This window comes from Plasmodium coatneyi, chromosome 3 (assembly GCF_001680005.1).
Source record: "Plasmodium coatneyi strain Hackeri chromosome 3, complete sequence".
In the NCBI taxonomy this organism is placed as follows: Eukaryota; Apicomplexa; class Aconoidasida; order Haemosporida; family Plasmodiidae; genus Plasmodium; species Plasmodium coatneyi.
Window position 1 is genome coordinate 822,522 of NC_033558.1, and position 22,600 is coordinate 845,121.

Here is a 22,600-nt window from a genome sequence, read left to right on the forward strand (position 1 = left end):
TATTCTAGTATATTAATTATAATTATGTACTATTACTTTATAAAGAAAGAATAGAATAGTAGGGAGACCTAAAAATGTAAGGACCGAAGAGACTGCAGCGGGGGTTGTAGATACTGATTTGTCCTCTTTTTCTGGTCCAATATTGATAACTGCAGGCGGACTTCTTACAACTGTTCTAGCTTCCAGTTGCTTCGCTGCTAGGCACTTGGTCTTTATGAGGTCCTCAGGTTTGCGTTTACTGTACTCGTCCTTAAATTTGGTACAGTAATCAGTGCCCTCACGAAGTTTTCTTCCACACTGCCCCCCTATAACCGTATATGCTTCTTTAGCTCCTACCAGGTATCTGTCCAATTCTGCAGTACACTTGGACTCATTCTCCGCTATCCCTTTTTCTATAGCTGTAAGGTCCCGATAATAATCATATACCTCCTTCTCATATTTGAAAAGGAAATTTTCAAAACGGCTGCGTTCAATTTTACACTCTTCTGCAACACCTAGCTTCTGCAATTCGGTGCTGACAGTATCCATAAAACTCTGAAATGATTCATCACTCTTGAAGCTGTTATAGAACATATCCCCTATGTAATAATAGGAAAAATGACAGCGCTCCTCCTGGGATAAAGTGTCCCCTTTCATGGTACGTGCTTGGCACCAGACTTTCTTAAGGTACTCTATACTTTCACTCTCTTCAGCATTTAAATTCCATGCTGTCTCTATTACTGAAGGTAAACTATCACCATCCCCACAGGAGATCTTGCCTTCCCTAATCTCCTTATACGCCATTGTTGAAGGTAAGTCCTTTAAAATTGGATCCTACAACAATGTAATAATTAGTAAAATATATGTATTCTCATGTTTTCATTATACAGTGGCTGATAAAATATTGTGTGTTCACACATTAATGCATTAATGCCATGCATTCTATTCTATGTGCATTCATTCCATGGCGAAGGACACAGAAGAAAAAGTAATCTTTACTGTTTGTTCCGAAGTCATAGTAGTAGTGGCAGCGGCATCGCCATGGGAAAGAGGGAAAGGAGCAGGTCTTAAACGACTTGGAGTTCTCTGTTCCTTTGCTGCAACACAACTCTTACTTATGAAGTCCTTAGGACTGTTTTTTCCATACTTACCCATGAACCCCCCACACTTACTATTGTCAGTAGCAGAATTCCCTTTACACTCTGCTTCCACTATCCGATAAGCTAGAACAGCATTCTTCAGGTAATTTGAATATTCCTCACTGCAGTAGCCGCTACTTTGATTTAACTTCGCTTCCATAGTTCCGCGGTCCTTATAATACTCATATACTTGTTTCTCAAATGTGAAAAGGTCTCTATTAATGTGGCTGCACACAATGTTGCACCGTTCCCCAATATCAGGCAACTGCTTCAATTCACTGTAAACCGCACTCATAACGTCCCAGAATTCAGTATTGTCCAAAGTGCTCCATAATGTATTCCCTATCCAGTAGTACAAAAAACCACAGCGCTGTTCTTGGGATAAAGTGCCCTTGTTCTCTTTGTCGCTTGCGTAGCACCATACTTCCTTTAGCTTTTTAGTATATTCGCCCTCACCATTCTCCTCCTTCAATGCACGCCTTATTTTCTCAGGTACATTATCACTGTCCTTACAGAGGTTCTGGGGATTATTGAGTTCCTTGTCCGCAATTTTTGAAGGTAAATTTTCCTCCTTTTGATCCTATGAGTGTAATTATTCAAATAGGTATGTTTTCACATTTTTATTGTATAACGAATAAAATGCTGTATGCACATATTAATTTGTCGCTGCGAAATAGCAAAAATAGCCCGAAGTATTCTCTCCACACTTACCGCGGCGGCATCCGAAAACGAACCACTACTACCAGCTTGATTAGGATTAGGATTTGGTTTTGGTTTGGGTGGATTGCACTGACTGAGTAAAGATTCCAGTTCTGGTAGCTTGTCATCACAGTAGTCCCTATATTTTTTGTTGAAGTCTGAACAATAATGAGGTTCATTACTATTTCCCCTTTGGCACTTTGCACTTACAGCATCACATGCTGAGGCAACATCCCTTAGGTACTTCGACCACTTTCCCTCACAATCGGACTCACCTTTCTGTAATTCCTTTTCTACAATTTTATAATCATAAGAATAATCAAAGACTTCTTTCCTTTTTTTGAAAAGGTCTTCTTCAACATCATCGTATTTAACACTGCACCTATTTTCACAGGGAACATTTCCCTGCGTCTGATAAATTGCATTCAGGACTTCTGGCAAAGTATAGGTATGTGAATCCTTGGGTACCATATTTCTCATCCAATAATAAAAGAAATAACAGGGTGCATCCTCAAAGGGCTCCTCTCCCTTCATTGTACACGCACAATAATAGGCTTTCATGATCCTGTCTTTGGAACTGGAAATTCCGCCGTACTCTTCTAATTTATGCTCTAATTCTTTTCGCTTATGCTCAGACCAAATATCTCCATAATCACATTCTCCTTGAGGACGGTCGAATTTATTATAGAACGTGTTCCTTGAAGGTATAATCCCTAAATACCAGTTCTACAAATGTATAGTTGGGAAAGGAAGTGTGGAATATATATATGTAAGTACATATATATATGTAGACACATATTATTCAAAGTAGCATACATCTATATACATATATAATTAGCATATATTCCTACATACATGTATATATACAGCACACATATTTATATGTCTTTCCCCCTAACACGACCCTCACACATCCTTCCTCCATTATTATTTTATACTACACCACATCAAACATAAAATACTACGTGTACATTATGCATTTTTGTCTGTACTATAAAAAAATAAAGAGGAAGGAGGAAGACCAACACTCAGTGTTCCTCTTACCTCTGACATGGTTCACGCGCAGATGTATATATTTTTATGTATAATGAACTTCCTGTGGAAGTTGTGCTCTCTCTATATGTATATGTAGAATAAATATTGGAGATTTCCCCTTGTTTTATAATGATTACGTATGAATATTGAAATTTTTTTTTTTATAATAATACACATTCCTCAATTTTTTAGGCAACGATAACATATTATACATATATTTGCATCGAAATCATCACGTATATAAGAACGTTATTTCCTCCTTTCAGTAGGAATTTTGTGCATGTATTATTAATTTGTGCCTTACTCTTCCTGAAGGAGTTAATTAAAAATTGCTAACATACATATAGTATAGTTTACATATATACTTTATTCCTTCTCTCCTTCTCCTTGGATGTGCACATACATGTATATGTAGTGATGTACATGTATACTCACAATACCAAACATAATACAAGTATAGAGAAAAGGAATATAGAGAAAAAAAACAGAGGAGTACATAATGCAAAAATATATATATATATGTTCATATTTTGATCACTTCCTGTTCAAAAGAGTGAAATTTCTCTGTGTGCGCACATCCTTATGGCATTTCATCGTGAAATAACCTTTCCCTCTCCTCTTCCTTATTATTGTATTGTTATAATTATATTCATCCTTCTTCCCCTTTTTTTTCCCCCTTTTCTTCCTTAGACCTTCCTCCTGAGACGTCGTTTCCTCCCTAGACCTCCCCATCCTTCCCTCCTCCTTAGACCCCTTCCTTAGACCCCTTCCTTAGACCCCTTCCTTAGACCCCTTCCTTAGACCCCATCCTTTCCATCCTTCCCTAGACCCTCCTTCTTTCTCTCCTTAGACCTTCCTTTCCTAGACCCTCCTTCTTTCTCTCCTTAGACCTTCCTTCCTTAGACCACATCCTTCCTCCTTAGACCTTCCTTCCTTAGACCACATCCTTCCTCCTTAGACCTTCCTTCCTTAGACCACATCCTTCCTCCTTAGACCTTCCTTCCTCCTTAGACCACTTCCTTCCCTCCTTAGAACCTTTTCCTTCTCTTAACCCTTTCCTTCCCTTTAGTATAAACCATGGTCTTCTTGGTTTGGTAACAATTCTTCCGGAGGAGGAAGAAGAAGCACAAGGAAGAAAAGATCAAGCCAAAAGCAATTTGACGATTTAACAGAAACTTCAACTGTAGGATTCACAGAAAGTTCAGAAACATGTTTCATATATGATTCAACAACAGTACGTTCCTCTAATGCATACACAAGGCCATCTACAAGGCCGTCTACGAGAGAAGGGGAAAGAAGAGCAAATAATAATACACAGGGTCCCGGGATTGTAGGTTATCAGAACATGTGATGTAACACATTGAATGAATAAATACCCCAACAGAGGCATGCTCAATCACACAGTTTATATAGTGTAAGGAGCAAAATGACATTTTCCTTCCTATATTGCCCTTTTTTTTTTTACTTTTTTCTCTTTCTTTGCATTCTTCCCTTCATTTTTTCTTTTTTTCCTTCCATACGTACGTTTAAATGATTGCTGGAAAGAAATATAGCCCCAGGGGGGGAGCAGAAAAAAATTGTAAAAACCGGCAAAGCGGTTTTAATTCTCGACAAAGCGCTTTTAAGCCTCGGCAAAGTGGTTTTTAAGCCCCGGCAATGCAGTTTTTAGGCCGCGGTAAAATTGGTAACTTTTCTGTCACGCCCCTCTTTTCGCGGAGAGGAAACACGCCGAACTTCTGCCAGGAAATAAAAGAGAGGTTGAGAAACCAACTGGCGAGCGGGGTTAAAATCGCACAAGGCAAAAAAAAAAAAAAATAAATAAATATAGAAAAAAAAAAGAAAGAAATAATATAAAAAAAAAAAAAAGTTGTCCCTTCGTAGCCTTTTTGCAACCGCGTGGAATTCCTTTTCTCGCTGAATGGTGAAACAGTCCACGGTGAATTTATAACAGGTTACTTTTGAGTACATAAACCAAGGGTGTGGAAAGGGGGATCCTCCCCTTATGGAACTTTTTCAAATAAAAAGGATTAACTATAGACGCGACCTGCGCGTGTGCAAGTAAAAGTAGCACAGGACAAATTTTTAACGGTTACAAACATATGGATAAATTCGCAAATGGCGAAGTGTTGCCACCCACCCGGCATTAGGAGAGTGTTTCACTCATCACTAGGGAGAACCCCTCTCATGTTTCACAAATGGGGAAAAAGAAAAATAGAACTATAAATGCACATCACGCAAGAAGTGATGAGATGATGTGTGCAAACCAAGTGGTGATAGAAGAACTTAAAAAAAAAAAAAAAAAGAGATGAAGAAGAAGCAGTGTTTCCTGCTTCCACTCCCGTAACGCGCTATACGTGCTATATGCGCTACTGCTCCGTGACGAATATTTTTTTTTTCTCCGGAATGAGCAGCTCGTCTGGGTCCCTCGAATGCTTGACTCTGTTATTCTCGCGCCTCTTCTTGGCCTCCAGCATGACCTTCTTCTTGTCGGACATGCTTTTGATAAGCGCAGGGACATGGTGGTGATTCCTGATGCGTCTAATTTCCTTCAGCGATGAATATTTCTCCTTCAATTTGTTCCGGTAGTTTATGGCTTGCTTCTCCTTGTTGGACAAAATACCAGATGGCTCATGGGCACAGGATTTCCAAATGCGAATACACATGTCTGAGCTTCCGGTGTAGACATACTTAGTGTCTAAGCTAAACTTACAGCAGAGGACATGTTGCATCCTCTTCGTATGGTACACATCATAGCTCGTTGATTCATCGCTATTGAATAATCTAACTGTCTTGTCATACGAGCAAGCAACAAATTTGTCTCCAATGGGAGAGTAATCTACATCCAACACGGCATTTACAAACCCCTTGTGCACAAGAGTAGCAGTTTTTAAGTGCCTCATGTCAAAGGTGTAGAGGTTGGAGTCCTCATTCGCCACGACAAACTGTTTTGGGTTCATATTATTCCAACTTAGAGAATTGCATCTGTATTTTAAAAATATTTTTTTGATGGGCGTCTTGGCTCTTATATCAGCTAGCCCTACAGAATTATCCGAAAGAGTTAACCCAACTAGGTTTCTCTGTGCGTAATTGAACTTCACGTAATATATGTACTCACTGTTGTAGTCGAAACTGGCTATGGCATTGTTTCTGTAGTAGTCCCAGACGTCTAAGTGCTGACTTCCTGATATGATTAGCGGCTCTGAGAAATGCTTATCTATACTGTTGGGCACGCTCTTACAAACGTAAATCTTTTTTGGCGTCACTTCGTCTGACAGGTGGTTCAGGTTCAGCATATTTTCGCTGGCCACAAGCGCTCCCTCCCCTCGTGCGTGGTCTGAAGGGGCTAAGCTGTTAGCAGCGAAGCAGTTGGTATCCTCCTGTCCGCCCAGCTCGCTCACCCCCTTGCTCTTATCGATAACCCACTGCTTAATGTACTTGTCGTCGCCACAACTGAAGAGGAATTTCTCATCGTGACTGACGCACAGTCCCCTCACGAACCCTTCGTGGGCCTTCACTTTTTTAATTAGCGTTTTATTCAGCACATTCCATATGTTAATGAAGCCGTTACAGCTCCCACTGTAAAGATCAGTTAGGGACTTATTTGAAACGCAGAGTGATCGGACTGAATCATCGTGTCCATCCAAACACTTCACTAACGGCTTTGCAAAAATTTTATCCATTTTCGTTGCATTCAGGGCCCTCTTATATTCTATTTCCCTTTGGAAGAGGTGAATGTTAGGGTCGACATTTCTGCTATGCTTGTAGGTGGAGGCCCCTGGGTTGTTCTTATATTCCTCCGGGTTCCTATGCAGGATCTTCACTTCCATGTTGGTTTGGTGGAGCGGCTCTTCTTCCGTGCTACCCGTGGGTCAACCCCGTTTGTGGCAGGTCAACTCGTTTGCGGGAGACTCCACGTATGCGCTCTCTCCCTTAACTGTTATGCGGAGCAATTTCTCTGCATTCGTCCCTTTAGGGGCCTACTCTTTTTTTGTCCTTTTTTTTTTTCCGCGTAGTGATCCAATTATGTGAAAAAAATGGGGCGCTCCTCCTCAACTAGTTTGTTAGCTCATGTTGTAACCAAGTGAAGAACCGCAACTGCGATGCGTCCTTGCTTTTATTGAAGATAATGCCTCCCGTTGGTAGCCCTCGCTGCCGTGAAAAGTTTCTCTTCCGATTGAACTTACAAAATTGGTTGGTTGGCGCGACGACGGCGTTGCGATTTTGCTGCGATATGTACATATAGTAGGTATTATTATGTATATTTTTATTTTTACTTATTTTTTATTTTTTTTTTATTTTTGTTTTTGTGAAGCACCGCACAATTTTTTGACCCGAATTTTTTTTTTTTTTTTTTTTTTTTTCCCTAAAGTAGCTGCCCCAGGTTCTGGAGAAAGCAGAGTGGAAATTCCAATTCGTTGAAAGATTTTTCATATGGGGGGGAGGAACAGCGAAAGATAGGCGACTCTGTTGCATAACAAAATACGGTAGCCCCGCGGAGGCACTTGTTGCATCATAGGATAACAGAACTGAATTATGAGAAGGGCGAGAAAACGTGGTGGGTCCCTAAATGCCAATTCGCAAGTGAATGCGGGGGGGCCGCTCTGTTTATCCCTGCCAGACTGAACCTCCCTTCCCCTGCGTTCTCACAAAAGAGGGGAAAGCGCCGCATCGACGGAAGACAAACCCAAAGGAAAGTTATACACATATATGAAGGTCAAGCAAAATGGTAAGGGTCCAACGTTTGCGGCAAATACGTCCGTTTAGTTAACACTCTGGAGAAAAACAACTCCGTCCAGGGTGATCATCTGCTACGTGTAAAAGGATAACGATGCGTCTCCAATCGGATCGTTGCGATATTACCCATATGTGGAGGCGAATCACACATATCTCTATTTGCTCAATTTTTTTCCCCCCATTTTTCAGGCGACCCTGGCGGATACGTTCCTGCAGGACCTCGAAGACCTGGAGTTCGAGGAAGAAGGTAACTTTATCAACTTTAGCGCAGAAAAGAAGGAAGGTGAACAAGGCGAAGCTGATAAGAGCAGTAATGCAGAGAAGGAGGCCAAGTTCCAGGATAGTGACTACGAAGAAATTGTTGATGCGATCGAAGAGTTCCTAAACGAAAGGATAAAAAAAAAGGAAAGGAAAATATCTGAACTGCTCTATGATGAGGACTTCCTCAAAATAATGAACAGCATCAGGAACTACGTCATGGAGGAGGAAGAAGCAGAGGATGGCCAAAATAGTGAAACTGGAGAAGCCCGTCGGGCTAAAAAGCGAAGGAAAAAAGAGCAGTCATCTGGAGAAGGCGATGGCAACGATGATGACGATGAGGACGAGGAAGACGACGCTGCTTCCAAGGAGGCAGACGAAGTGCTGATCGAAAAGTGCATCGAACTGATAATCCAAATAGACACCGAAATCCTAAACATCCACAAATACGTGAAGGATATATATTCGACGAAATTCCCAGAGTTGGACTCCATCGTGTATACCCCCCTGGAGTACATCAGCGTGGTGAGCAAAATAAAAAACGAAAGTGATTTGAAAAATATTGACTTCTCAGATATTTTGCCGAACACCACTGTCATGGCTATCACCGTCGCGTCCAGTATGACCACAGGGATAAACCTATCTGACCATTCGCTAAAGAATTGCCTGTCCTTCTGTAATGAGGCCTTAGAATTAAACGAAAACAGACGAATGATTTTGCTATACTTAGAGAGCAAGATGTTTTTGCTCGCCCCTAATTTGACCATGCTGTTAGGCAGTGCATTAACAGCTCGCTTAATTAGCTCAGTGGGGTCGTTAAAAAATCTATCCATTACATCATCTCAGAACCTTATAGTGGTAGGCAGCTCAAAGAAGTCTGTCCTTGGGCTTAGCAATGTGAGGAAGACATTCGGAATAGGTATTTTAAGTACCTCCGAAATTGTACAGAGCGTCCCTGATGCATATAAAAAAAAAGCCATTAGTTTACTAGCTGGTAAGTGTAGTCTAGCATCTAGAGTCGATTACTTTAAAAAGTACCCTGAGGGACAATATGGGTTGCTACTACGAGAAAACTTAATAAGTCATTTAATCAAATTACAAGAACCACCTCCAATGAAGCAGAAAAAGATCCTCCCCATGCCTGATGAGAAGAGGAAACGAAAAAGAGGAGGGAAAAGATATAGGAAGTTAAAAGAAAAAACGGAAATCACTGAACTGAGGAAGCAGATTAATAGGTTGCCCTTTGGGCCAAACTCCAATGAAGACTTTTACACATTTACCGATCAAAATGCAGCTTTGTTAAATTCAAATTTAACCAAATTGAAGTACCAGTCTAAGCAGAAGGTGAATAATGTGGCCAAGAGGAAGAACCTCTCTGTGCAATCCAGTGGAGTAACTGGAGGGTTGTCCTCCTCCCTGATCTTCACCCCCCTGCAGGGCATCGAGCTGTTCAACCCCTCTGTCATCAACCCGAGGCCAGACCCTGTTGAGAACAAGTACTTCTCTAGCAAGGCCCAATTCCGAAAGGTGTAACAGCATAATGGGTACGCCGGTAGGGGTGCAGCCAGGATGATTCACTCCGGGATAGCCCAACTGTGGATGATCCACCCCTGGATGGCTTCCCTTGTGATTTCTTCCCATTTTTCCACCCAGCGGTACATGCCTAAACCTGCCTCTTCGTGGTCACCCCGCTTTATGGGCGCGCTGCTTATTCCCATTTCACCCTATCCGTGAGTTACCAACTTGCATTTTGCCCTTTACATTTTTTTTTCTGTTTCATCGCCCAGCACCACTGCGCGCTTTTATTATAAACTGTAACTTTTTTCCCCCCCCTTGTTTGTAAAAATAAGCCAAAAAAAAAAAACACACCTCCATGTGAGTGTACCGTACCAATGGGGTTGCCCCAAAACACACCAAAGTGAAAAGGCCCCAAGAGGTACGTTTGAAGGAATACGTATGCTTACTGCGAAAGGAAAGCAGTTTGAGATTAGGTAACTGTGGAGGCGGGATGCGGTGAAGCATGCACAATTGTAGGTTACGAAAATAGCCACAGTACGTGTGCATTTTTGTGTATATATGTGTAAAATTTTTTTTTTTTCCTGTTGGGTTGGAGAGGCAACTGGGCTTGGTTACGCCTAGCTGTGCTCTCCACATGTTCGTGCCCGACGAGTATACCTTTTCCCCCGCCCCTCCACACACACATACACTCTCAATTCTGCGTAAAAATGGTCGAATCGGGCCCTGTTGGATCTACTCCTGACGCGAACTGCACGGGATGATCACCTCGCTGTTAAGTCATTTTAGAATGTGAACTAGATAACAAATTGGACGAAAGGAAAAAAATAAAATAAAATGGGACTGCTCCTTCTGGCCTACCTCCTCGCGTCCTTCACAAAAAGTAGAAAAAATGATATCATATACAGTGACTTCATTTCGTTTAATAATTTAAACGACGAGAAGAATCTGCGTTATTACGGGTCGGGCTCGCTGGACAAGTGCTACTGGTGGTACTTCCTGAGCGAAGACTTCTTCGAGATCGTCTATTTGGGGAGGGATGAGCCTACCAAAAGGAGGAAAGGGGGGAAGGCGAAAAAAGTGATGGGGGTGGAAAAAGGTGATGAAGCAACGGGAAAACGTGGTAAAGACGCAGAAGGGGAGCGGTCCCTCCCCTGGGGAGACAGAGACCCCCCTGGAAGGAGCATCACCATCACTAGCGACGACATATGCACAAGCGAAATTCTCATTCTGTTGAATAAAAAAAAGGCAGCGTGTAAATCTTTGTCTTCCTTCTTCGTGCGAGTGAACAGACAAGGAGAGGAGAAGAAGTACATCGCCGTGGAGTACCTTGTCAGTAGCCACCTCTACATGGTCAGCAGCGACATCGTTACGTATAAAGAACAGAATGAAAGCAGAAACGTCTATGTCATTTCGGACAATGGAAAGAAGATAAGCATATCTGAGAGCAGCCATTTTAATGTATTCTTCGATGAGATGTACCTGGAACATGCATATGTTAAATATGGGAAAGGAGGAGAGTTGGAACTGCAGTTAAGAACAAAGAGAAAGGTAGGCATAACAAGAGTTATCATAGTTCTTCTGAACAAATGTAAGCCCCTCTTTTTTGTCGCCACGGTATTTGTGTACGAGTGGCTGTCCTTGGTACCGAACGGGGTGGACTTTCCGGAAGGGGCCCTCGTGCGGCTCGCCCTCAGAAAGGACCGTCCCCCAACAGGCAAAAACAACCATACTGAATGTGAAAGTGGTAATATGAATTATGATGGTAATACTAGCGATGGTGGTCATTTCTCTTGCACAGCTCTCATAAAGAGACACATCCTGGGAAGGTCGTCCCTCCGTAGAAAGGCAACAATGGCCGTTCTGTTAAGCACCCACCTGCAGGGAAGACATCCCATAAAGCGCAATGTAAGAGACGTATTGTTAATCAACTGCTTAAAAAAGAACTACGTGACAAAATTCCAAAATGAGTACCGAATTCAGGAGAGCCCAAGTTACGACATCGTTTCGGACGAAATGGTGAAGATTAAGGGAGGCACAAGTGGGAAGAGCCTACAGATAATTGTCAAAAGTTTGCACAGCGGGCAAGTTTTCTCTTCCTATGTGAATATCCATAGGGTGGTTAAAAGTAAGCTCACCTGTTTCGGCTACATCGGGAGGGAACCTCCGGGAAGTGGTACCCCCACAAAGCATAAACAGAACAACGTTGTTCAGGGCGAAATTGATCTGATAAGAATGCACTTCTTCTACAAAGAACACTACTACTTGGATAACCTACACATTGAATCCTTCTTCCAATCGAATGTAAAAGGGGACGAAGGAGAAAAATTTATCCTACACAGGAAGTACCTGTGCCTTATGCAGCTGTACGGAGAGGGAGACGCGAAGCTGCACGGTGTACACAAAGGAGGGGAAGTCAAATTGGCAGTCTCTTCCAAAGGACACAAGTTAAGCATCCTCCCTTTGCACTTCTTCCCCGAGTATAGGGCTTACTATTTTATGCCGATACGCAAAGGAGGGGAAGTCTCTCTCGAGATGACCTACATGGGGGAGTACACGTCCAGAAAGGATGTGTTCATATCCGCGCCTGTAAAGTGCTCCATGAAGGGGAGTGGCCTGTCTATATCCTCTCTGTTTGTACTCCCCGACGAGACGATTTTTTACCAGTGCTCCGGGGGGAGGGGCAGCGCCACCGCGGGGAAACATGCTACGAAAAAGTACACAGTGCAGGTGTACAACCGTAGTGGCAACCATGACGTCAGAGAGGACAAAGGGAAGATGCACATATCAGTAAGGAAGCCTCCACCAGGGGGAAGTGGAACCCCCCACGGGATTAGCCACAAAAGGCGGCACAACAAGGGCACTCCACCCAGTGGTAAAAACAGGTTTGATATAATATGCCTTCTAATTTGTGACGACTCCCACTTAAATAACTGCTTCCTGAGCACTGTATATGTGGGGGACGGAGTGGTCCATCTGTCTGCTGTTGCCCAGAAGAGTATCATCGAAGAGAAGGAAGTTACGAATGTCTACATATTTATGCGCCTGGGTTGGATCACTAATAAGGCGCATCGTCCAGGTAGATTCACCTTACTGGAAAGGAGCAAAAATGGGCACATCAAACGGATGGAAGCTTTGCAGAGGGGGACACCCATCAGCAGCTGCTTTGACGTAGTACGCCATCACATGAGGATAAAGCATGACAAGAACTACATTGAAGTTTTAAAAAAGCACTCAAGCTTTTTCAAATTGGAAGATAAGTACCAAAACGCATGTGCATTTTATCAAGTAAGAGGGAAGAAGGAGAAGAGGAGGATCCCACTCCACATGGAGTATACAAAGGAAAGGAGAGTACACACCCAAATAAATGTCCAAGTATTTAAAAAAGTTAAAGCCATTTTCTGCCACGATTTTGTGTGTAGTAAATTCATAAAATTTGGCCAAATGATTAATCTGATTGTGTATGACGGATTTGCAGTCGGTCCATACAGGGTCAGTGTGTCTTCCGAGTCTAGTATCCCCGAACTGGTTCTTCAACGAAATAGATTCCTCAACGAGAGAAGGGATCTTCCCACATGTGCATCTTTCTTTAGCAGTTTGTTCATTGGGGAGAAGTTTCAGGATGACTTATACCTAACCGAGCAGCGCAAGGGGAGTATCCCCCAGTGCAGGAATATTTTTAGTGGAGAGGTCTTTTACGAAAGTTGGAACGAGCAATACTTGCCTGTGTGGAAATTATACAATAGACGTCTATTCGAATATGATTTTAGGCCAAAGTGGGGAATCGTTCCACCAGGAGGACGCTCAAGGGGAAGTATTTCCGAAGGAGAGAAAACATATAACTATCTTTGTTCCCCCACGAAGGGGTGTTCTCCACCACTCCCGTATGAACCCTTTTTCTCCATCAAGCAGTACTACACTATACGGTGTGATAGAGGAAAAAAAAAACACGTCACGTCAAACATACTGGTAAAAATGAAAACGTGGGATATGGGGACCTCCGAAATAGTGACGGAGAACCATTTGCCCGTTCATTTCAAGTATCCGTCTTCCATCCAAGTGGCAATTTTTAGCAAACATGTGGAAAGGCTCCAAATGGTGGATGGCTCCAAGTTGATTCTTTACAAAAATGAGGACTACTATATGAAGGCCTTCCTTGTAGACGACCATGAGAATGTAATTCTCACGAATGAGCCGTTCCGCTACACTTTGGAGGAAGCTTCTTCTCTAGGAGACCTTTTCAAAATTTGCTTAAAAGACAAGTCTCGCTACTTGGAAGGAACAAATGAGAAACGAAAAAATGTGATTAAAACGAACAGTAGAATTCTGATCAATTGTAATGACCAAGGGGGTAAGAAGCAGGACCTTTTGGGTGCACCCCCAAATGGGATGAACCGTTTTGCACCCTATTCAGCTGGGGGATTTTTACTCACAGTGGAGTATACCACCCACGATGGTGAAGGAGGAGACATTTCGCACCATTTTGAAAAATTTGTATCTCTTCACTTTTGCAAAAGAATGAACATTTCGTATGAAGATCATTTGGTTTTGTTCTACTCCCCGGATGTTTATTACTCACTGCCCATCTGTACAACGGCGGACAGTGATGCATGTCCCCTGCACGGGCTGACATACTCCGTCAGAGGGACCAACAGGATCAGCGTACTGGGTCAATCCGAAGGGGAAAAGCTGCGCGAGGTGAACGACCATGGCCAAATGACCTCCCCACACGGGGAAAAAACAAAACAAAATGTGATAATAGTAAATTTGGACAACCCAAAGGACCTACCTCAGAAATGCACGCGTGTGTATCTCAACTCTGCCTTCGTAGCGAAAGGAATTCTGACGATACAAAACGAGTTGGTCTACGAAACGGACTACTTGGAGATCCATTTCGCTTTTGCAAAATTGACGAAGGTAAAAGTGTCCCTTCTAGTTGGAAATGCAGAAAGAGGGGACCAAATGGCAATACCAATGAGAGTTCAGTTTTTTGACAGGCATAACAGAAGGATCAATATGCTTCCCACGCAGTTGCTTCAGGTAAAGCTTTCCTACGATTATAACAAGCGGATCGATATGACCCCCCTGAAATTTTCCCCAGAGGAATGGAACGAACGGGTGGGCCAGCTGCAGACACCACAACGCAACACAACGGAGGAAGCAAAAGCAGCCGTAACGACGGACATGTTTTTCCAGGTGCGTAGTTCACATGAAGGTAAGTATTACATACAAGTAGAAGTAAAGTACAAATTGGCCAACAGACACATTTCTATTTTTTCAAATATGACCCCTTTGATTGTTTACTCAAGGGGGGTTTCACTTTACGGAGGAGGAAACTCCATTTTGATACACCCTTACCAGCAGACCGTGGAGATCCCCTTCCAGTTATGCCACGCGCTCATACATAAAGTTGTGTGTCTTTCAAAGAATGAAAACCTAGTGGAGGTGGAAGGAGTGTTCAAGTCGGATGGTGAGCAGTGCACTTATGTCTGCTCCATCCAGTCGGGCAATTCTGTAGGCAATACCGAAATTCATGTTTTCCCTATATTTGAAAGTTACTATGCTATTTTTAGCCCACACAATGGAAGGACAAATTTTAAAACGATTGAAAAAGTGGAAGAAGACTTTAACGACTTGGAAAGGTATTATGATCATTATTTGGAGCATCGCAAGGAACGGAAAAAATGTCATAACATGGATGGATACACTTGCGAAGAAATCGAAGACGAGAAAAAATTGAGAAATTTTTTTTTTCTTAAATTTGACGTGACTGTTGATTATGTACGATCCATGAAGCTGTTTGCAGAGGACACCATTCGGTTGGTTCCCAATGAAGAGGTAGACACGTTTGCCAGTTTTTACAGCGGAGGGGGGGGCACGCGCCCGTTCCTCTCGCTGGACTTTCGTCAGGTTTATGAGCGCACAGAGGAGTTGTTCCAGATGGAGTATTTTGTCAACGATGGGAGTGTCCTGCTGGGTGACGGAAGGCGTGACCGCGAACCACACCACGAACCACACCGGAAGTTGGATGGATCCCCCACCGAGAGACGCACTGTCGTCACCGATTTAAGAGTCTCCCCTGATGCGTTCTTATCCATCGAGGCACGCAAAGAAGGCCGCTTCTTTCTGTACGCGAATTTTACCAAATATAGTGGCAGTTCCCACCAGGGCGAAGTTGTCTACTCCCAGGTGTATAACTTGGTTGTTCAGCGAAGTATGACACAAGGAGGAGCTCTCCCAGTCGTCCACCTCAGCAGTAACGGCGTTTATAAATTCGATCGAAGCTTTCACTGCTTGACAATTTTGGCGAACTGGACGTATCAGCAGCGCCTCCCCTTATCAGCAGAAAAAAACGTCCGAACGGAAAGGAAGGTCACTTTGCATAATGCGCATTACTTGAACAAGAAGCAAAATATTTACAAAAAATTTCTCATCAGCATATCGGACATTTCCAGTATGAAGGTGCACAACTATTACGGAAAATTCATCCCCTTGAATGTTATCCAGTACCTATCCATTCATCTGTATAATAGAAGCATGGAAAGAGTTCTGCCCCCCCTGAATGGCAAGCTGTATGTACACGTGTCGCACCCAAGCGTGTTAACTGTGAGGACGGTTGGCCATAATCATATGTTTATTATGCCGCACAGGATTGGCTGTTCTTTCGTCTACGTCCGTTTTGAGTTGCACCCGGGGAACCATCCTGGAAAACATCCACCAAATGATGCACGAAATAGTCTGAGGGATGATTTGCCCTCCCAAGGGGGTGACGAATCCGCCCCAACGACAAATATGCACTTGTGCGTCACAAAGCGGGTGCCAACAAAATATTTTCAGAAAAGAAAAAATTGCTACTACCTCAACAGGGTGTACAAACTGCTCGGTCGTTATTCACACCGGTTTTTCCAGCAGCCCTACATGTGTGTGGATTCTGTCATGAGGAAGGAAGCCAGGTTCGGCAACGTCAGTGGCGGTCTACTAAGTAAGTCCAATTTTTATCGTGTCTATAAACATTATGACGGAATTTCCATGGTGAAAGAATTCGAAGACCTTTTCCAGCCTCCTACGGGGCACCTCTCGATAATTAATGACCACTGCTCGGGGCTGAAGCTGTGAGTTCCCTCCTCTTCTCGCGCCCACTCGTGCGAAGTGAAGGGGTTTGACGTGCATTATCCCTGTCGCTCTGCGTAGGTTTATTCGTTCGCTCATTTATTTTATTTTTTTTGTTACCGTTTGTTATGTTTTTGCCCCCTCCGGGTGACCCTGATTTTTTCGTAATGTTTGCGTTTCATTTGTCGTTCCCACCGATGTGCCTCCTCGCCATGCGGGATGGCTATGCCCCTTTCGCATAAGAACCCTTTTAATGTCTACTTTGTGAGGAAGTGCCATTTGGTTGTTATCCAAGTGATCATTTTCACCATTGGTCCGTTTGGAGCAATAGTAGGGGAGAATCTCCACCGGGTTGGTACTGCAAAGGGCGTATGAACATAGAATCACCCGTCTGGCTATGTGAGGGGGGTAGTTGTATGTCTTCCCTTCCTCTCTCTTCTTCCTCGTAAGAGTCACCACCTTCAGGAGTGTTTCCCAAATGGCAAATATCTCCATTTGGGAGAGGCGTGCCTAGGAGACGCCCTCAACATATTTACGAAAACATCGCGCATAAGTAGGTGAGTAAGTACATCGTAAAATTGGTAGGTAGGCATGCATGTCGACAGGTCAATGTTCGTGTGTGCTTTTTTTTGGACGGGTTATGACCCCCCCTGGGCGCCAAACTGATGCAGAAACACATCAAAAATGATAATGTCGGAAAGGAGGAGGAAATTATTTTCAACCTGCGTCTTCACCGTTGATTTTATTTCAATCTGAGACACATCCTCATGGAGATCGCTAAAAGGGGAAATAGGGTGTGTAAAGGAGCATCACCAGTTGTGAACATATTTTTCCATGCGTGAAAGTGAAGTCGATGGCGACACGCCCACACAGGACGTTTCTATCTTCACAAATGTAAAATACCTCAGTGGAAGTGCCTACCTTTTGTTGTGCAAATTCAAAAAGGCGCTAAAACAAATCATGGCCGCATTGTCTCTGCTGAGGTTGGGCGGCGTCTTGTACACACTCCAGAGAGCTGCGAAGTAAGGGGCAAAGTAGGATTTCATGTGATTGTTGATGCGCCCATTGACCTGCGCGGTGGAAGGGTCAGTAAGAAGAATAATCCCCCAAAAGTGCAAAATTCCATCAACAAACGCGTTAAGACAGAGGGTAATGTACTTACCTTCACTTTTGGAGGAAGCGGAATGACCCTCCAACAGAAAATGCCCCCCCTCCTTCAGTTTTGAAAAGTCCTCAAAATGAAAACATTCTAAAGCTGACAAAATATCTTGTTCGGTTTTCCTCTTTAAAAGAAGCTTCAAGTAAACATCCCAATTGAGGGATGCACTGAACTCAGTTTCCCCTTTGAGCACTTCCTTGGACACTTTCGAACGTAAGAATTTTTTCTCACTTATTTTTTTTATCCTCTTACTTAGCCTTTTCTTTAATTTTTTAAATTCATTTAGCTGAAATGGCAGTTCATTTCTCTTCATAGCCATGTTTTTCAACTCACTGATCAGAAAATTGTTGCACCCAACTCCCCCCACGATGAATAATTTCTTTATGTTGAAATGCAGCTCTGAGAAGTACATAATTTTGTTAATCTGCGTCAAGAGGTGGTTGAAAATATTCTTCTGACTGAAGTAGGCATATCTGTCTTTTTCCCGCTCGAAGGACTCTCTTTTTTTTAATTCCTCGATTATTTTGCGCAGGTGGTTGTACATGCCTGAGAAGCTGCAATGGGAAGTGTAAATATGATGAATGGAAGAGGAGCAAGCGAAGCAGAGAAAGGAAGAGATATGTATCCAGACACATACGAACAGTATATGACATGAAAACGGGCAGCACCACCGCTACCGATGGAATAGCCTTTCTTACGAAAAATCAATTCGGTTATTCGCGGAGAAGGGAATGGGAAAGGGCTGAAATGGATCCGCGCAAGCCTCCCCACTTAGATGCTCCTCCTTCATTCTTGTAACGAACTCTGCTGACTTCCTTTCAAGGAAGGGACCTCCCCCTAACCCAACGGGCAGCCCCAGCAACCTGGCAATTTTGTCAATTATGTCTCCAATGGAAATATCGACCGTTTGGGACAACTTGCATAAATTAATGTCGTTTTTTTTGTCCTTTTGAACTTTGTAAATTTGTGTGCTTCCTCCGGAAAGTAACGCGCATATGTATCCATCTGTCAAGTGGCTTCCCTGAGGTGCGTCCCCACTATACTGCGTTTTCGGCGCAGAGGTATTATTACGTTTGTGGGCTACATTCTGTGGTGCCTCAGTGTCAACACTTTGGGGTGCCTCTTTGCCCATCTCCCCCCTCAGCACATAATTGCCACAATTTAAAAACTCCTCTTCGCTCAAAAGTGCCATCTTCTGCCTTGTCACATCATTGCTATTGAGAATCTGCAGAATGTTTTTCACTTTTTCCATTTGTGTCTTATCCTTTCTGACATCTTCCGAGATGTGCATATCGATACCAAATTCATTTTTCGATTGGTCTCTTTTTCCTTCCTTGTACTGGCCACTATTCGTGTATGTATTTTTATCATTGTAGAGGTGGAAAAAGAGAGGCGAAAGGACATGAGCAAAAACGTGATTGATCGGAGTTACTTGTATGCTTCTGTTCTGCTTCTTGTTCTCCCCTATGTAGTTTTTGGCGGCTTCCATGCTTTTAGCTATTCCCGGGCAAGCGCTGAAGGCGAAGCAACTGATTCGGCTCTCATCTGCAATGGGGGAAGGTGTAGCAGGTTAAAAGTGCACATGTGTATGCGTATATGTAAGTACACATGCGGAGGTAGAATGCTCTACTGGGATGGTTGTCCTACCAATGCCCTCGAGAATCTTCTCCACGTAAGGTTTCAAAAACAGCTGGTTGATAGAGCTGATAAAAAAGGGATATACGCCCTCATACTTGTGAACCACCTTATAATGAGATATGATCACATTTTTAACAATGTTCAAGTTGGAGTCAAGGATACAGATGCAAGTATCATCACATGTGTTTTCAATCCCTACGATGTATTTGACTTTTTTCGTATCCTTGAGCTTATTCCTTTCGGTTAAAATTTTGGGGATTTTTCTATACTTGCACACATCGTAGTATGTGGCACTGTCCTTTTGGACGCGTTTATTAATTTTGTGTACTGTCCTTTCCAAGGCATCACTAAATTGCCCTTTTTTAATTGTTATGTTGTCAATCTTGTATGCATAGTGTACGTATAGAAGCAGACTCAGGACGCAGGGTAAACAAATGGCCAGGTTTTTAATCGCATTTTTCATTATTGTGAATTTGGGTTACATCTTTGTCAAATTGCTCCTCCCATCTGTATGCTACACACACGCACATATGTGTTCTGTTTTGATTAAAATTGCGCAGTTGTTTCTTTGGCATTTTTTTACAGTGCTTTCTTTTTGGGGGGGCTCACATTTTTTTCATTGAGGTACACTCCACAGGGTTCACTTCGTTGATTTCTTAAAGCTTTTTCGCTTTTCTATCAAATGGGTATTTTATGTATTTTCAGCCGCGCTCGTCAAGCTTGTTATTTTATTTTATTTTTTTTTTTGATACCTTTTAGGAGTTATAAATTATGGTCCTACATTTGGGCAATCATTCCTCGCACGGATGACACTTTCCCAGATGGGAAAATTACCTAGTGTGATTTTTTGAAAGGTATTTTACTATTACATTTCTTTTTTTTCGTTTTTTTTTTTCACGTCCTAAAAATGTTTATCTTAATGAGGCACCTTTTTCGCAAATGGAAGTTGCACCTGTTTCGGAACATAGAACGGATGTTAGCTTGCTGTGTAATTAAAACGGTATGCACAATTTTTGGAACTTTTTTTTTTTTTTATATTTAACCCCCCCAAGGAGTGACAGCAACTTAGTTGTTATCAACCAATTTGTTCTTTATAAGTCTGCTTCTGCAAAGAATAGTAAAATGCGAGCGCAAAGTGGCCGATTTTTTTCACGTCTTCTGCATGGTCACATGTCGAGACGTCCCCCGTGATGTGCATCTTTATTTAAAATGTAGTAACGTCGCGTATTTTTTTTTTTCTTCTGGTGTCTCACCCGAAGAAAACAGAAAAGGGAAGTCGTATCACTCAATTGGGGGGTTTCCACGTTGAGCACTCGTTGAATCGGGGTAGGGACGTGTCTTCATTATTACAACAAGTAACATGATGGTCGAATTTTCCAAATGCGTGTTTCTTTTTTTGTCGAAATTGGTACATGTACATGAATAGCCACACCACATGTTGAAAAGGGCAAGCATGAATACATAGATATGTATAATACCGTCTAATTGAATTAAAAATTGGACAGTTGGTAGCACTTCTCCTGCTTCGATCTAGCTAAAATCTTCCCCCCAGTTTTGCAGCCATTTACGAGATGTACCCTTTAAAGCTACATACATTTTGGCTACTTTTTTTTTTTTTTTATTCCTATATTTTACCTGAACGGCAAGGTGAAAAGGAAAAAAAAAAAAAAAAATTGGCTAGCTAATCTGTTGCTTACAAATGTGGAGAATAAAAAATAAAAAAGAAAAAAACTGTTCCTTTTTAAGTACCACGTTTTGGTTAAGTCTTTTCCACTTTTACCACAAATTTACGTTTTCACTTCTTCTCTTGTTTAAAACATTTGACTTTTTAAAAATTGTTCTAACATTCCTTTGGAGTATCTTTTGGCAAAACTGCCTACATTTTTTGCACAGACGTAACCCCACTGCGAAAGAAATTTTTTTTTTTAAAATGAATCCTCTGAGAATTTTCCTGCTGTCTATATTTTTTATCAAAGCAGCCCTTGTGTGTGCCATTTCAACGCATGAAGTTTTGAATGACAAAAGAATTGAGTTTAAAAATAATGCCAAACGGATTATCAATGAATCATATTTGGTGGATAAAAATGAGAAACTGCTGGGCAGTTCGCTCAGGACATACAAATATTACTTGGTAAAAAGTACAACAGAATTTAGGGCTATCTTCATTTTTGACGATTTAAATGTGAACAAAGCGACAGAGCTAGGAATACGCAATGCTCAACACCAGGCGGACATCTTAAATGTAGAAGAGAACGTAAATAACATTTACCCCCTCGATGAAATAAGCACTTTTAATGAGGTCCTATACAGAGAGAGAAAAATGTTCAGCCTGGAAACTGCATATTCCACCACAAGTTATGTGCTAGCCAAATTTGTGTTTGACGTGAACGTCGAAGAAGAAGATGAAGAGGACATCATGTCTCTTTTGATTGAAACTGAATTGAATATGAAAAAAAAAAAATTGGACGTTCTTACGAAAGAGGATGGCGGTGCACAGCAAGGGGGTAACATCAACAGTAGCGACATAAAGTCGAACCACTCTCAATCGGTTGAAATGTACAAGCAGAAACACCCACAAGTTTTTACCCAATTCGTCGGACTGCTGGTAAGTATAGTGTCCATGGCTACATCCATCTCAGGTGCCATTTCAGCTGTCTCGTCAGCTTTTTCGGGCGCACCCAGCCCCTCTCCGCCCGAATTTTTGGGGGATGAAGCATGGGCCCTGCCCACATATGAAGAGAGAAAGGTTTCGAAGAGGGAAGCTCCGAAGGGTAAGAAAGGCAAGAGGACTCCACAGGAGGATCCCTACTACGATGATGATTATGACGACGATGACTATTACGATGATGAGTATTACGACGATGACTATTACGATGATGAGTATTATGATGATGACTACTACGATGACTATGGCGATGATTACCGGTTCTAAAATCAAAGGGACATGCATGACGGGGAGCTAACTAGGAGGGTGGAACAAAGAAGGAGAGAGATATGCTTAATATAAATGAAGATCTCAAATGGGAGTGAGACAAACTGAATTTACGCCTCAGGGGGGGAAGGTTAATTTTCACCGTGGGGACAGTTCTAGGCAGCGAAAATGTCATGCCGCGTGGGACTCCCCAACACCAAAGCGTCATAAAATACGTGAGCACATAGAACGACAATTTTATCCAGTGGGTTCCTTAAATGAATTGTGCGAATTCTTTTTCCTAGTGTGGAGCAAGGGGGTTGCGTTTTTTCTTCCCCCATTTGTTCGTTTCTTTTTCAGCGTTTTTATATCTCCTTATATATATATATATGTATATTTATTTTTTTAAGCAAGTTATTAACC

At 42.3% G+C, this 22,600-nt stretch overlaps 6 protein-coding genes across 6 annotated transcripts; 3 read left to right on the forward strand and 3 right to left on the reverse strand.

Moving 5' to 3' along the window:
- Window positions 1-12: 12 nt before the first annotated feature.
- Window positions 13-2,742, reverse strand: PCOAH_00005570 (KIR protein; the record flags this gene model as incomplete). The annotated part of the gene is made up of 4 exons (XM_020057368.1): window positions 13-813; window positions 1,084-1,686; window positions 1,830-2,543; window positions 2,728-2,742. The coding sequence occupies 4 exons, from the start codon at window positions 2,740-2,742 to the stop codon at window positions 13-15; spliced, it is 2,133 nt and encodes a 710-aa protein (XP_019912982.1).
- A 2,476-nt stretch (window positions 2,743-5,218) lies between these two features.
- PCOAH_00005580 (Uncharacterized protein) lies at window positions 5,219-6,679 on the reverse strand (the record flags this gene model as incomplete). The annotated part of the gene is made up of 1 exon (XM_020057369.1): window positions 5,219-6,679. One exon carries the CDS (start codon window positions 6,677-6,679, stop codon window positions 5,219-5,221), a length of 1,461 nt encoding a protein of 486 aa, XP_019912864.1.
- An 896-nt stretch (window positions 6,680-7,575) lies between these two features.
- Window positions 7,576-9,377, forward strand: PCOAH_00005590 (Pre-mRNA splicing factor; the record flags this gene model as incomplete). Its single annotated transcript, XM_020057370.1, has 2 exons — window positions 7,576-7,578; window positions 7,776-9,377. 2 exons carry the CDS (start codon window positions 7,576-7,578, stop codon window positions 9,375-9,377), a joined length of 1,605 nt encoding a protein of 534 aa, XP_019912978.1.
- An 819-nt stretch (window positions 9,378-10,196) lies between these two features.
- PCOAH_00005600 (Uncharacterized protein) lies at window positions 10,197-16,475 on the forward strand (the record flags this gene model as incomplete). The annotated part of the gene is made up of 1 exon (XM_020057371.1): window positions 10,197-16,475. The coding sequence occupies one exon, from the start codon at window positions 10,197-10,199 to the stop codon at window positions 16,473-16,475; it is 6,279 nt and encodes a 2,092-aa protein (XP_019912814.1).
- Window positions 16,476-17,107: 632 nt separating this feature from the next.
- On the reverse strand, window positions 17,108-19,779 carry PCOAH_00005610 (Uncharacterized protein; the record flags this gene model as incomplete). The annotated part of the gene is made up of 5 exons (XM_020057372.1): window positions 17,108-17,246; window positions 17,391-17,484; window positions 17,632-18,182; window positions 18,327-19,173; window positions 19,276-19,779. The coding sequence occupies 5 exons, from the start codon at window positions 19,727-19,729 to the stop codon at window positions 17,108-17,110; spliced, it is 2,085 nt and encodes a 694-aa protein (XP_019912782.1).
- A 1,417-nt stretch (window positions 19,780-21,196) lies between these two features.
- Window positions 21,197-22,198, forward strand: PCOAH_00005620 (Mitochondrial carrier protein; the record flags this gene model as incomplete). Its single annotated transcript, XM_020057373.1, has 1 exon — window positions 21,197-22,198. The coding sequence occupies one exon, from the start codon at window positions 21,197-21,199 to the stop codon at window positions 22,196-22,198; it is 1,002 nt and encodes a 333-aa protein (XP_019912976.1).
- Between the last annotated feature and the right edge of the window lie 402 nt (window positions 22,199-22,600).